Below are 16284 nucleotides of genomic sequence, written 5' to 3' on the forward strand. Positions count from 1 at the left end.
CCCGCCCCCAGTAGGATAGCCCGGCAACGGTCACTTGTGAAGAGCAGCCCCTGGAGCATGCTCTTGAGTCAGTGATGAGAGACGTTGAACGCTGGTTAAAGAAAGCATAATTACTAGGTGACTGTTTGTTTTCTCCTGAGATTGAAAATAATCATTGAAATGATCGAAAAAGAAATTGTGAATTAACCTAGTTGACCTCCCATTGTGTTGCACATGGGAAAGTTGAGTGTAGTCTTCAGGTGAAAGGGGGCTAGAGGGAGGGGGATAATACGACCAGGGCCTGCTGACATGATTCAGTCCTCATTTTAAAGTCATGCATTCTGCCCTCATTTTTTATGAATTCACATGTCCACATTTACAATGGAAACTGTCTGTAAACTTGTAATGCTGTAATTACACCCTCCAGCCAGTAGATAACGTCCACTCTCCGGTCAGTGCCACAAGGTGTAACGAATTGAGAGTGAATATTATGACCTCATTAACTTAGCAATAGGAAATGACACATGCTGTTATTTAGCAGCCATTTATACATCTCTTCCAAGCAACCCAGAAGTATTCTTTGACCTCGGGTGTGGTAAATACATTTCATGCAATCTATATTTGTCATTTTTTCCTCACCTTGCTACCAGCTCACTCCAGCCAAGAGTGTGCAGAGTTCCCCCAAAGCAATATCTACTGCCATTCCAATCAGAGTGACAGAAGGTGGGATTTGACTAGGGAGTACTGGACCATATTGGTTCTGTTCATCCTCTTTCCTGAACTGTTGCCATCCCCTTGTTGTATTGTGTAGCGCTGCATGTGTGTCCTTTAGGGAGAAAATGTCATGTGTTTGTTGAGGAAAATATATAAGGTGATTGTTCTGATCTTGCTCAACAGGAGGAACTGGACAGGAACCCAATGGTCTCCTCCCTGCTTAACAGACTGGCGAACTACACCAACCTCACCCAGGGCGTCCGAGAACATGAGGAGGCAGAAAACAACGAGGGGCCGAAAAAGAAGGAAATTAAGGTAAATGTGCTGAGCCCACATGCGGGATATCACGCTGCTGATGCATTGGTTTGCACGATAGCCGAGAACTACTGCTGCCTCGCAGACCACCCAGTAATGACTCAGTCTGAGTAGATGGAAGAACAGACTCTGTTAACGTGAAAATCATCCAGTTTGCCATTGTGCTTTTTCAGATACAAAGAAAATATATTTTAAAACCATGAAGCAATGGATGGGTAGATGAATTTGTTAACTAATTAGGAGTGACTAATAAGGCTGCAATTTCCGATAGAGGGTTCGGAATGCACCATGGTCACAAAAGCAAAGCTTGAAGGGCTAATGGATGTCCTCTGAAGCTTTGGGATCAAGCGCACTTCTATCTAGGTCGTGAACATTTTATTAAATAGAAATTGAGAGGTAGAATTGCATGTTTTGAGCACTGATACTTGACATCCCAGAATAAGGAGGTTATTGGTTTGTGCTGTGCTGAGGGGAGGCTGTGTTGTGTGTCTCTTTCTCCCCCTCACACACACACACACATATATTCAGGAGTCGTGTCTGGTCAGTAACTAGCATCTCCGAGTAGCCCAGGTACAGATGATGTACCAGCCCTCTCGGGAACAGAAACCCAGGCAGGCTTGAAGTAGGTGGCGAGCTGGTTCATGAACATTTTACATGCAAAAATAAAGTTCTAAATAAAACAAAATCAACCCTAGTAGGTTAAAGCAGAGCTGAAATTACATGACAGGAAACTGCAAGAAAGTGCAGTGATTCTCATCAGTACAGAATAATATAAGATGGTGTAATAAGGGGATTATTTTGTTGAGAAATGGATTGAGTACCTAAGATGATCCAGGTTAAGAAACCATCGAGTAGGATATTAAAATAACAACAGAAAATGCTGGAAATACTCAGTAGGCCAGGCAGCATCCGTGGAGAGAGAAACAGAGTTAAAGTTTCAGGTCTGGGACCCTTCATCAGAACTGGAAAAAGCTGGAGATGTAACATATTAAGCAGATGCAGACACAGGGGGGTGGGGTGGGGTGGGGTTAGGAGTATTTTGCAATTAGAGTAGGATATTAACCCTGACCAAGCAAACCACCTGATGGCCATGGGTCATGTGACATGTCTTGCGCTGAGTTATAAACAGCAACAATGTTAGGGAAAGTTTAACAGATGTTCTGCTATGTTTGTGTGTGGAACCAGAAAATCTTGTCTCAAGGTCTGAGTGGTTTGATGCATGGCATATGTTTCCCAATAGACTTAATCAACTGATTCCCTGCAAGGTGTGGCTTCCGATTCTCAAATTCCCTTCCATTCCAGCAAAGGCCACTGAAGATTTAAGGATGGACACTGCCCACCAAGAATAAATAAGCTCAAGGAGAAAAATACAGATAAACCAGTCGTTCAGTACAGAAGTCCGAATTATCTCTCCAAATCTGCTCATCTTCCCTTCACTACTATCTAACTAAGATTAATTTTGGGTTTTTCATGGTCATCGTACTTCTTTAACAAGAAATCTTTCTTGAATGCCATGAACAATTTTCCAGTCTACTGTTGGTGGAGAAATGCTCTGCTATTGCTCGACGGGTTAGCCACATGCAGTACTTGGCTTAATGCCATTCAATCACCTGGCATGTGCCCACAGTTGCCCATCTCATCAGTGAGGGGTTGGATGGAATTATAAGTGATGAATCGACACTCGCAATTCCCAGGAATTACTGAAAAATTTTGTAGCCCTCCTTTTTGCAGCTAGTAGTGTTGTCGAACTTACCTGGGATCTAGTGCACTCTACCTTCCAACTGCAGTATTACAGCTTCCCAGGTAGTACAGAGAGACATTGGTGCAAATTGTTAGTGGCACCTGGGGTGCTGTTGCTGGAAATTTGATGAGTGGAACCACCATTTCCTACATTATTACAAAAGCAAAATACTGCAGATGCTGGAAATCTGATATTAAACAGAAAATGCTGGAAATATTCAGCGGGTCTGGCAGCATCTGTGGAGTGAGAAACCGCATTAACGTTTCAGGTCGATGACCTTTTGTCAGAACTGGGAAAAGTTAGAGGTGTAACCGATTTTAAGCACGTGCAGGGGCAGGGAAAGGGGTGGGAGGAGAACAAAAGGGAAGGTTTGTGATGGGATGGAAGACGGGAGAGATTAAAAGTCAAGAGATGATGGTGCAAGGCAAAAGGAGATAGTAATATGTTTCAATTAGATTACCTCTCATTCTTCTAAACTCTAGGGAATATAGACCTAGTCTACTCAATCTCTCCTCATAGGGCAATCCCCTCATCCCAGGAACCAGTCTAGTGAACCTTTGTTGCACTCCCTCTAAGGCAAGTATACCTTTCCTTAGGTAAGGAGACCAGAATTGTACACAGTACTCCAGGTGTGGCCTCACCAATGCCCTGTGTAATTGTAGTAAGACTTCTTTACTCTTGTACTCTAATCCTTTTGTAACAAAAGCTAACATATCATTTGCTTTCTTAATTGCTTGCTGCACCTGCATGTTAACTTTCTGTGAATCATGTACAAGGACACCCAGGTCCCTCTGAATGCAAACATTTCCGTCTCTCGCCATTCAAAAAATATTCTTTTTTGTTTTTTTCTACCAAAGTGGATAACTTCACACTTCCCCACATTGTATTCCATTTGTCATGTTCTTGCCCACTCAGTCAACATGTCTATATCTCTGCAGCCTCTTTGCATCCTCCTCACAGCTTACGTTCCCACCTAACTTTGTATCACCAGCAAACCTAGATAAATTGCACTCAGTCCCTTTTTATCTAAGCCATTAATATAGATTGTGAATAGCTGAGGCCCAAGCACTGATCCTTGTGGTACCCCGCTAGTTACAGCCTGCCAACCCGAAAATGACCCATTTATTCCTACTCTCTTTTCTGTCCGTTAACCAATCATCAATCCATGCGAATATATTACCCCCAATCCCATGAGTCCTAATTTTGTTTAATAACCTCTTGTGTGGCATCTTATCGAATGCTTTTTGAAAATTGGAATATATTACATCCACTGGTTTCCCCTTATCCATCCTACTAGTTACATCTTCAAAAACCTGTAATAAATTTGTCAAACACGATTTCCCTTTCATAAAACCATGTTGACTCTGCCTAATCATATTACGATTTTCTAAGTGCCCTGATACCACGTCCCCAATAATAGGTTCTAGCATTTTGCCTACTACTGATGTCTGAATAACTGGCCTGTAGTTTCCCGTTTTTTCTCTTCCTTCTTTCTTAAATAGCGGGGTTATGTTTGCTACCTTCCAATCCTTGGGGACTGTTCTAGAATCTAGGGAATTCTGGAAGATTAATACCGATGTATTCACTATCTCTGCAGCTACCTCTTTTAAAACCCTAGGATGCAGGTCGTTGGGCCCAGGGGATTTGTTGCCAATTAGTCCCATTTATTTCTCCAGTGCTATGTCTTTACTTATACTGATTTCTTTAAGTTTCTCATTCTCTCTAGACCCTTGGTTCCCCATTATTTCCAGAATGTTTTTTGTTTCTTCTACCGTGAAGACATATACAAAGTATTTGTTTAATGTCTCTGCCATTTCCTTATTGCCCATTATAATTTCTCCTGTCTCTGTCTCTAATGGGCCCACGTTTACTTTCACTAATCTCTTCCTATTTACATACGTATAGAAAATTTGCAGGGCTACAGGGAAAGGGTGGGGGAGTGGGACTAGCTGACGTGCTCTTGCAGAGAGCCGGCACAGGCTGAATGGCCGCCTTTCGTGCTGTAACCATTCTATGATCCTCCTCATTGTTTACTACATTTCCGAGTTTCATGTCATCTGCAAACTTTGAAATTATGCCCGATATACCCAAGTTTAGGTCACTAATACATATCAAAAAGAGCAATGGTCCTAATACCATCCCCGGGGAACACCACTATATACCTCCCTGACACTGCATATTTGAAGTCAATGGAAAGTAAAATGGGCGGCCAATTCGATCGTGCCAGTTTCCTGCTGGGTGGGTTAGGTTAAAATCACCCATGTGAAGTCTTAAGTAATTATGTCCATTGATTTATTTAGCATATGGAAGCTGAGCTATGCTGAAGTAGTGAGGAAGACCTATTGAATGTAGGTAATGCAACATTTATCTGTTGTACCAGAGTATTGGAACACACATTCACATTTGTGATGGTGAGGAGAGGCAATTTACCTACCAACAGCAAGGGAAGGAAAACTGGAGGATTAGTCACCCCTTTGGGCATCTCCTGGTATCTGGTGTCAGTGCAGTATTATTGGAGGTGGCGATGTCCCATTCTCCCTGCTCACCCTCCTCTCCCCTCCCACCCCCTGGCTCATTCAGGAGTAACGTTTGGCATAGAGCGAGCAAAGAAATGGAAAAGCAAAGAAAAATACACTTTTTAAACAAAAAAAAATCTTTAGAAATGATCAATGCATGTTCAACATATCTCTCATCTGTAGGGCCACTTTCTTGGAGATTTTAAGACCTTATTTACAGATGGTGAGAGGTGGGGCAATGGAATTCTCAATCATAGCACATTTCATGTTCCCTGAAATTTCATTCTTTGGGGAAACATGATTCTGGTTGACTGCACTTTTAGCTGTCCTCCGCATTCCATCTGAAAACTGTCCCTTTTTGACCTTCTCTTGGTTACAACCATGATTTCACATCTACATTCACTTTCCTTCTTTCTCCTCCTGAACCCATCTTGACCCGAAAAACATCACCTAGTTTGATTGAAAACATCGTTCCCAGTGGAGCTTGGGCACTTATGATGAGCTGTTGACACTTTGCAGCATGTCACAAGAAATCAATTGAAATATACGTTTCAATCTGATTTACCAGTGAGAGGATAATTGCATCCGATTCACCCTCATTCAAAATTACAGCTCTTGATCCTCAACAGATTTAAAACCTGTTGGCTATTGAAGCAGTTAAATCTGATGGCAAGAGGTCAACACTGAACTTATGTTGGCTGTGGAGCAACTGCGTGGAGGCCTTTAAACCTAAATTCTGTGTTGAGGTCAAACTGGAGCTGCTTCTTCCTCTTATAGTGCCTCGGGTGGATGTCGGCAGTTTATAATGGCCGCTTGTTAGAAGTACAAGTGAGCAGTATAAGCACAGCTATCCCCCCTCAAAGACCGTTGCTCCATTTACTGTAGAAAGTGGTGTATGAAAACACTGTTCTCTTCTGAGTATTGTTCTCTCTTCATAAAAATCAACTAATAAATTGGGCTGCTGTGACTGTCTAGCTGTGCACCATACACTGTAACTGACTGAACATTCTTGGCCTGACTGATATCTTTCTCTCTCGGCTTTCCTAACAGCCTGATGAGCTGCACTAAATCAACATTAAAATATGTCTCCAGCCTAAGTGTCTTGTTCTGTAACATTATTTTTATAGGCGCAACATACCCTCTTGGCTCAATGGAAAAAAGTATCGATGTTGGATCATCCATAACAAAACACTTCTATTCATTACTACCAAGAAATTTGTTCCGATCCATAAATAGACCAAGCTATGCAGTGATAAGCTATCAAAAATAGATTGTTCTACATTTGCAGTGTACTCCATTTGTTATGTACTATCTCTATAACGCAACTATTCCCTCTGCTGTGCAGTAAGAAATAAAGACTTGCATTTATAAAGTGCCTTTCAGGACGTCCCAAGTGCTTCACAGGTGTAACATTTTGCATACTGAATTATCATTGGCCCGCAGGCATCTGTAAGGAATACCTATTATATTCACGTGATCACATGCTGAGTTGTCATTGGCCTGCAGGCATCTGTAAGGACTGCTATTGTTTAGAAGACCCAGGGGGTCCTGACTCCATCTTGTCCACACGGTGCTGTACTGCTGTGAGTCAGATCAGACCTGATGCTTCATTAAAAGAGTTTAAACTGTAATACTCTGTTGTCCTGCAATTTATTATTTTTGTACAAAGTGTGCAAAACAAGACAACAGGCAATGAAGTGCAGTCACTGTTGTAAGGAAAACCGGCAACCAATATGTACACAGCAAGGTCCTACAAACAGCAATGAGAGATATAACCAGATAATCTTAGTGGTGTTGATTGAGGGAAACTGGGGAGAACTTCCCTGTTCTTCGAATAGTGCAGTGGGATCTTTTGCATCCATCGGAGAGGCTGGACGGGACCTCGGTTTAAACATCTCATCCGAAAGATGGCACCTTCGACAGCCTAGATTATGTGTTCAAGTCTCTGGGACTTGAGAACCCAAAACCTTCCAACGCAGAGGCATGCGTGCTACCACTGTTACAACGATGAAGGATGTCCATTGTTGTCGATGATGACACCCTATGATTCATCTCCATTTAACTAATGTTGTGGAAATAAAAATGGCACCACTTATGAATTAGATTATAGTGAGGAAGATTTGTTCAGATCCATAAATAGACCCAGCTGTGCAGTGATGAAGAGCTATCAAAAATAGATTGTTCTAAATTTCCAGTGTACTCCATTTGTCACGTTCTATCTCAGGAAAATCTCTGCCTCCTTCATCTAGTCTCTGTGGCAGGACAGAGTTGAGGTGGCTGGAGATAGTCAGCTGTAGTGGATGGCCTACAATTGCAGCATGTCACAAGAAATCAAGTGAAATGTGCATTTCAATCTGATTTACCCGTGAGAGGATAATTGCACCCTAGCTCAAAATTACAGCTCTTGATCCTCAACAGATTAAAAACCCGTTGGCTACTGAAGCAGTTAAATCTGATGGCAAGAGGTTATTTCTCTCATTGCTGTTTGTGGGGACCTTGCTCTGTACATACTAGCTGCTGGTGCATCCATACTAATGACCTCCACTATCCACACAGCGTTATGTGCCCAAGGGCGACAATAATTCTCAAAGGTCCGAGATGCGTGTCAACGAGCTTCAGTACATGTCCGGTTTGAACAGTGTTGTTATCGAGTTAGTACAGTAGACCAGTCACCACAATAGAACTACACTATGTTAAGAGCTGACTGACAGTTTGATAAACCTGAGGGTACAGCATGTTGAAGTTCAGTAACGATTAGTCAGCTCATGTGATGCAAAGACTGCAGTTCCTAAAAAAAAAAGTGTCACATTCTTTGCTACTTCAGGCTGTGAGCTTGATGTGCAATTGACTGCATAACTTCACAGAAATAATTGCCAACTTGTCATAGGTTCCCTGTAGCTGAACTTTTTTTTAAGAATGTTTTTGGAAAGTCTTGTGTCAGTGTTTAATACTGGTATTGTTATGCCATAGTTATATCTGTTGCAGCATAAATTCAGTATAATAGGAATGCAAGAAAAGTCAAGGGCGATCAAAGCTTGTCCCTCGAGTATTCTAACTTTCCCGTCCTAGTTTTGAACATCCCTAACCAGCAACTTATTACCTTGTTCAAAATGTACCAACCTTCTTGAGGAAAAAGTTCCTTCTGGTATAGAGTCATGGCACAGAAGGAGGCCATTCGGCCCATCGTGTCTATGCTGGCCGAAAGAGCTATGCAGCTTAATCCTACTCTCCAGCTCTTGGTCCGTAGCTTTATAGGTTACAGCACTTAAAGTGCTTAAGGAGGGAATTGCAGAGAGTAGGACTGAGGAGGTTTAAGGCTGCACCACTAGTGGTGGAGGGAAGAGACCACAGAAGGACTCATTAAGAGGAATAATAACCCCGATTTTAATCTAACATCACCGATGAGAACTGGATACATTTGTGTTGGGTGTCTGATTTACACCCCGCCGATTTTACACTCCTTTGACTTCAGTGGAGCTAAAAATCGGGTGGGGTGTAAATTGGGCAACCAACCCAAATGTACCCCGTTCTCGCCAAGCATGTTGGGTTAAAATTGGGGCTAGAGTGTTTGGGAGGGGGATAAGGGGCTGGAGGAGGTGGTAGTGGAAGGGTGGGGCAGTAGTTGGAGAGAGCATATGGGTAGAGAGTGGGTGTTTTTGAGAGGGGCTGAAGGTGGTTTTGAAGGGGACAGGGATGCTGTATAAGCAAAATCACCCATTGACTGTGCTAGCATGGGGGCCAGGAATGGGGGAGTTGAATGGTCAGGAGGGAGTTCGGTCGATAGGTCTGACAAATGCAAAGTATTACACGTGGGACAAAATATGTACAGTGTAAGCACAAAATTAATAGAATTAGTACAGGGAATCTCCAAGGCACCAGAGAGTACTAATGAACTCCATACTGTCCATTAATACAATAGCAAAATACTGTGCATGCTGGAAATCTGAAATAACAGAAAATGCTGGAAGCACTCAGGCCAGGCAGCATCCATGGAGAGAGAAACAGAGTTAACGTTTCAGGCCTGGGACCCTTCATCAGAACTGGAAAAGGTTAGAGATGTAACATATTAAGCAGGTGCAGAGACGGGGAGGGGAGGAAGGAATTGAAGGAACATTCTGTGCTAGGTGGGAGGCAGGAGAGATTAAATATTGCAAATGGGGATGGCAGAATCATAGAACAGCCTGAAAAATGGGTGCAGGAGTTATAGTCTGAAATTGTTGAACTCTACTTCACCTGCCATCTATTCCATCAGCTTGGGTGCACTTGAAATTCTCATTTGGTCCTCAGAATCCCACCACAGCCCCAGCCCCAACACCAGCATCACCAGGCACACCAACAGCACCAACCTTCTCCACAATCAACTGATGCTGCACAGGGCATCAGCACCCGACCACATTGCTGCCTGGGAAGCCAGAGATGGCCTCACCATGGCCAGATTTACTTCGACTTGACGCTGTACACCCTGGCTGCCACATGATGTGCCAGGTTGGCACCACCCCACACCGGCAGCATAAAGCATCCTTCCAATGCCCAAGCCATTTCTTTCACACTCCTCAGCATTGCGGTGGTGGGGGTACCGTCATGTCTCACCATTCACTGCAACTTACTAAGCCACTTCCAAAGGTGCGCACACATTTGTTCAAGAATGCAAAGTGTTGAAAACAAAGGTTTCAATATTTGACAGCACATTACCAGAAACTTTACATGAACATTGCATAAAAGTGTGTTAGTTGGTATGATTGCACTAGGGTGAGGATGAGTGTGAGGGTGGCTAGTGAGATGGGGATGTGATAATGTAGATAGAGAGGGATGGGTGGAGGTGCAAGGTAAGTTGCAGGAGTATAGTAGGGAAGGCAGAATGATGGGGATGTGATGAGAGGCACAGCAGGATGAGGTTGAGTGTGGCTTTGTACTAACATTGTGATCTACTGAGACCATTGAAATGTTTGCAGCACTACACCCAGGTTCTTCTAACCACATCCCTGCTTGTGCCCTCCTGCAATGTGCAACTAGGCTGTGTTGATTTCCTGGGGAGGTCCTATTCTGTCCATGGGAAGAGAAGAGGACCTCCCTGCATGCTGTGACTCCCTCCATAAGCAGCCCTGCACCCCTCTGCAGTCATTGTCAGTGTTTGCAGCACCTCAATGCTGTAGAACACTGACAGCACAAGTGTCAAAATAAATTTGGACATGGTCCCTTTTAAGGTAACCGGCTGATAACACGTCATCACATGACTTCACCAGACCCGCTTCCTCTAATTGGCAGGGAAACATGCCGGGCAGGCTTAACGAGCCCTAACAAGGTAAATTCATTCTACAGCGCGGGTTGGAGCCAGCAGTGGGGTCGGGACCCACCACCGACATCACCCGCCGAGGTTTGTAAAATCGGGGCCAAGATCTTTGCACCAACCCCTGTAGAACTGGACTTGAGATCTTTTTCTCCCTTTATTTCCTCCCCTTTTCCCCCCCTTCCCTCTCTTTTACCCCATCCTACGCCATGCCGAATTTAATAAATTACCTTTCGTTCGCATTGTCTCCTATCTTTTAACCAACTTTACTCCATCCTAAATTCACATTTCATGCAACCTCCAGAAAGTCCATAGTTGACTGTAGGGGAAATGATCTAAGAATTGCTTTAAATGTGTTCTTAAAATGGAGGCAGTAGAGAATGAATATTGGGAAAAGGGCAAAAGCTGTGAAGGCTTGCACAAACTGAGAATTCCTTGGAAGGGTTAGAAAATAAACCATCATGACTACAGGTCTATAGATAGCTCGTTAAGAGCAACATAAAGATATCCTGCCTTATCTGGACCTGTGTTTTTGACATTAAAATCTTCAGTCCTTATAAGGACATAACATAAGAAATAGGAGCAGGAGTAGGCCATTTGACCCTTCGAGCCCGCTCCGCCATTCAATGAGATCATGGCTGATCTTCTGCCTCAACTCCATTCACCGGCCCTATCGCCATATCCCTTGATGCCCTTACTAGTCAGAAATCTATCGACTTCTGTTTTGAATATACCCAATGATTGAGCCTCCGCAGCCCTCTGGGGTAGAGAATTCCAAAGATTCACCACCCTCTGTGAAGAAATTTCTTCTCATCTTAGTACTGAGTGGCCTACCCTTTATCTTGAGGCTGTGGTCCCTGGTTCTAGACTCCCCAGCCAAAGGAAACATTCTCCCGGCACCATCCTATCAAGCCCTGTAATAATTTTGTATGCTTCAATGAGATCCCCTTTCATTCTTCTGAATTCAAGAGAATACAGGCCTAGTTTACTCGATCTCTTATACGACAGTCCCGCCATCCCAGGAATCAATCTCGTGAACCTTCGTTGCACTCCCTCTATGGCAAGTATATCCTTCCTTCGGTAAGGAGACCAAAATTGTACACCGTACTCCAGGTGTGGTCTCACCAAGGCCCTATATAATTAGAGTAAGACTTCTTTACTCATGTACTCAAATCCTCTTGTAATGAAGGCCAGCATACCATTTGCCTTCCTAATGGCTTGCTGCACCTGCACATTCACTTTCAGTGACTCATATACAAGGACACCCAGGTCCCTTTTGAGCATCTGCATTCACCAATCTTTCACCATTTAGGAAATACTCTGCCTTTCTGTTTTTTCTACCAAAGTGGATAACTTCACATTTATCCACATTATATTCCATCTGCCATGTTCTCACCCACTCACTGAGCCTGTCGAGATCCCCTTGAAGCCTCTTCACAACTGACACTGCCACCTAGCTTTGTGTCATCAGCAAATTTGGAAATGTTACATTTAGTTCCCTCATCCAAATCATTTATATAGATTGTGAATAGCTGGGGCCCAAGCACCGATCCTTGTAGTACCCCACTAGTTACAGCCTGCCATCCTGAAAAAGACTCGTTTATCCCTACTTTGTTTTCTGTCTGTTAACCAATTCTCAATCCATGCTAGTATATTACCCCAATTCCATGTGCCCTAATTTTGTTCACCAACCTCTTGTGTGGGACCTTATCGAAGGCCTTCTGAAAATCCAGATACACCACATCTACCAGTTCCCCTTTGTCTACTCCACTAGTTACATCCTCAAAGAGCTCCAATAGGTTTGTCACAGGATTTCCCTTTCATAAATCCATGTTGACTCTGCCCAATCTTGCTATTCGTTTCTAAGTGCCCAGTTACTGCATCCTTTATAATAGATTTCCCCAACTACTGATGTGAGGCTAACAGGTCTGTAGTTCTCCGTTTTCTCTCTTCCCTCCTTTCTTAAATAGCGGGGTTACATTTGCTATCCTCCAACCTGCAGGAACCATTCCAGAATCTATAGAATTTTGGAAGATGACAACCAATGCGTCCACTATTCCAATGGCCACCTCTTTCAAAACCCTCGGATGTAGGTCATCTGGTCCTTGGGGATTTATCAACTTTTAGTCCCATTAATGTTGGTAGTACTGTTTTTTTACTAATAAATATCTAAGTTCCTCATTCTCGCCATACCCTTGGTTTTCTTGTATTTCTGGGAGGTTTTTTGTGTCTTCCTCCGCGAAGACAGAAACAAAGTATTTAATTTCTCTGCCATTTCCTCATTCCCCATTATAAATTCTCCCGTCTCTGACTGTAAAGGACCTACATTTGCCTTTGCCAGTCTTTTCCTTTTCACATACCTATAGAAGCTTTTACAATCTGTTTCTATATTTTTCGCTAGTTTGTGCTCCTATTCCATTTTCCCTTTCTTTATCAATTTCTTGGTCCCCCTTTGCTGATTTCTAAAAAGATCCTAATCCTCTTCTGGCAACTTTATAAGCTTCCTCCTTTGACTTAATACTAGCTTTAATTCATTTTGTTAGCCATTGTTGGATCACTTTTCCTTTTGGGTTATTATGCCCTAGAGGAATATATGTTTGTTGCAAATTATTTCCTTGAATGTTAGCCATTGTATGTCCACCTTCATACCTTTTTAGCGTAGTCTCCCAATCTACCATGGCCAATGTGTTCCTCATACCCTTGTAGTTTCCTCTGTTTAGATTGAAGACCTTAGTTTCAGATTGGACTACATCACTCTCAAACTTAATATAAAATTCAATTATATTATGGTCACTTGTCCCTAAAGGCACCTTTTACCACAAGATTATTGATTAGCCCTTTCTCATTACACAGTACTAGATCCAGAATAGCCTGTTCCCTGGTTGGTTCCTCCAGCAAACCATCTTGCATGCATTTCAAGAATTCGTCCTCCACACCATTAGTGGCAATTTGATTTGCCCAGTCAATATGTAGATTAAAGTCCGCCATGATTACCGTATTGCCCTTGTTACGTGCACTTCTAATTTCGTGAGTGATACTGTGCCTTACATTACCATTACTGTTTGGTGGCCTATACACAACTCCCACCAATGTTTTCCGCCCTTTGCTGTTTCTTAGCTGCACCCAAACTGATTCCAGTTCTACATCACGACCTGCCAAGCCAAGATCTTTTATCTCTACCGTACCAATTTCATCCCTTATTAACAGCGCTACGCCACCTCGTTTTCCTTTTTGTCTGTCCTTCCTAAATGTTGAGTACCCTGGAACATTCAGTTCCCAGCTTTGGTTACCCTGCAACCATGTCTCTAATAGCAATTACATCATACCCATTTACTTCTATTAGTGCCATTAATTCATCCACCTTGTTGCGAATGCTACGTGCATTTAGATAAAGTGCCTTCAACTTTGCCTGTTTAATATTTTTCTGCACTTTGACCCTCTTTACTGTTGGCCTTTGTTTCTGCTCCCTACTAGTTTTGATGACTACTTTTCTAACTTGCACTTCCAACTTTGTTTCTCTCTGTTCTGGGTCCACACTTAGGTTCCCAGCCCCCTGACAAACTAGTTTAAATCCTTCCCAACAGCACTAGCAAACTTCCCTGCGAGAATGTTGGTCCCGTTTCTGTCGAGGTGTAACCCGTCCAGCTTGTACAGGTCCCAACTTCCCCAGAATCAGTCCCAATGCCTCAGGAATTTAAATCACTCCCTCTTACACCATCTCTCCAGCCATGCATTCATCTGGTCTATTCTCCTATTCCTGCTCTCGCTAGCACATGGCAGTGGGAGTAATCCTGAGATTACTACCTTTTGAGGTCCTGCTTTTTAATTTATTTCCTAGCTCCCTATATTCTGCTTGTAGGGCCTCGTCCCTCTTTCTACCTATGTCGTTGGTACCGATATTGGACCATGACCTCTGGCTGTTCGCCCTCCCCCTTCAGAATGTCCTGCAGCTGCTCAGTGACATCCTTGACCCTGGCGCCAGGGAGGCAACATACCATCCTGGAGTCACGTCTGCGGCCACAGAAACTTCTATCTGTTCCCCTTTATGATAGAATCCCCTATCACTATTGCTCTCCCACTCTTTTTTTCCTCCTCTCGTGCAGCTGAGCCACTCGTAGTGTCACGGACTTGGCTCTTGCTGCATTCCCCTGAGAAACCATCTCCCCCAGCAGTATCCAAAGTGGAAAATCTGCTGGAGAGGGAGAAGGACCCAGGGGACTCCTGCACTACCTTCCTAGTTCTTTTACTCTGTCTGGCGGTCACCCATTCCCTGTCTGCCTGTGCACTCGTTACCTGTGGTGTGACGCCCTTCTTAAACGTGCTAGCCACGAAGATCTCAGCCTCGTGGATGCTGCACAGTGACTCTAGCCACAGCTCCAGCTCCGAAACGCGGATTTCGAGTAGCTGCAGCTGGAGACACTTCCTGCACACGTTCGCCCTGGACACCGAAAGTGTCCCTGACTTCCCACATAGCACAGGAGGAGCACTCCACACTGCTGAGATGTCCTGTCACGTCCTAACCTTAATTTACTCCCTTTACTTCCTTTAAATAAAAGAATATTAAATACACTAGGGACCTTACTTCACTTTAAACGCTACTTACTCTAAACTAGAGACCTTACTTTTACTTTAACGACTGGACTGTAGAAATACTCACCAGGTCCTACCTACCAATCAGCTCCTTCCTTTGTGCCGATGTCACTTTTAATCTCTGACATCACTTTCGAATGTTGCCTGTTTTGGTCCGCTCTCGCTGCTGCTCCCAATAGCTCGGTCTGGGCCTCGAGCCTTGGGCTTTATTTCCTCGCTCCTCCTTCGCCTGTTCCCTCACAGGTCGGTCCGCTCTCGCTGCTGCTCCTGGTTCTTTTATTCATCTTTTTAGTTGATGGTGTATGAGTTCCTTATCTAATGTATGTGGAAGGTGTCTCTGTAAAATCAGAGAGTGCATCTCTGACAGTGAGAGAAAAAGGCTACAGAAATTAAAATTGTACAGCTTTACTAGTATGCCACTTAGATGTACAAGTTTCCCTGACAGTAAGGGAGGAGAGATTTAAGACAGCTAGTCCAAATAACAGCTATCGGCAAGGACGGTGAATTTGCCCTGGAGCAGAGGATCCAGGAGGACTGTATAGCAGATCTGTTGTGTATGTACCTTTAAGAGAATAACTGGTCTCAGACTGCAGTCCCGGCAGTGACCACCCCTGTATAAAAGGCGCTAGAGAGCCTCTGCTTATTTAGTTTCACTATCGACTTCCACCAGTAAAGACTTATTTTGTTCACTCCTGCTGGTCCGTGTCTCAATCATTCACGGACTTAACACTGGCGACGAGTAAGAAACAAACTTACCTGCAACTCGGCAGCACCTCCGACGACGTTGTTGAAGGTCGGAGCCAGAAAGAAAAAAAAAATTGAAACTCGAGAAACGGGCGTCGGCCGTCAATCATCGGTTTAAAAATTTGCAGGAGAGACTGTCCAGAGCCAGGCTGGGTTCCTCGGTCTGTGGTTTCCCAGCTAATTGGGCAGGTGGCAGGTAGTGCTCTGATCCTTCCTGGGCTGCGGCGGACTGAAGCTCGATCGGGTGGCTTTTCAACGGGGCCAGGCAGCGAGTCGGGAAGCAAAGAGAGAGAGAGAGAGAGGGTGGAGCACACGGCGCGGCCGGTGTTTCGAAGCCGGGCAGCGTTCGGACCTAAGAAGAGGGAGGGAAGTGTCCCAGAGGGTCTGCTCCATGAAGG

At 43.9% G+C, this 16284-nt stretch overlaps 1 protein-coding gene across 10 annotated transcripts in view; it reads left to right on the forward strand.

Annotated features, from left to right (window-relative positions):
* The window catches only part of LOC147117789 (solute carrier family 12 member 7-like), a 257428-nt gene that overhangs the window by 161065 nt on the left and 80079 nt on the right, over nucleotides 1-16284 (forward strand). For 5 of the 10 annotated variants that reach the window (XM_085989063.1, XM_085989064.1, XM_085989067.1 and 2 more), the window contains exons 3-4: nucleotides 877-1008; nucleotides 10531-10639. In XM_085989063.1, coding sequence (XP_085845189.1) covers nucleotides 877-1008; nucleotides 10531-10639 — 241 coding nt within the window. The remainder of the gene's footprint in view (nucleotides 1-876; nucleotides 1009-10530; nucleotides 10640-16284) is intronic. The other 5 variants (XM_085989073.1, XM_085989066.1, XM_085989072.1 and 2 more) reach the window with 1 other exon arrangement.

This window comes from Somniosus microcephalus, chromosome 5 (genome assembly GCF_052327205.1).
Source record: "Somniosus microcephalus isolate GS21.2 chromosome 5, FLI_Smic_1.0, whole genome shotgun sequence".
NCBI lineage: Eukaryota > Metazoa > Chordata > Chondrichthyes > Squaliformes > Somniosidae > Somniosus > Somniosus microcephalus.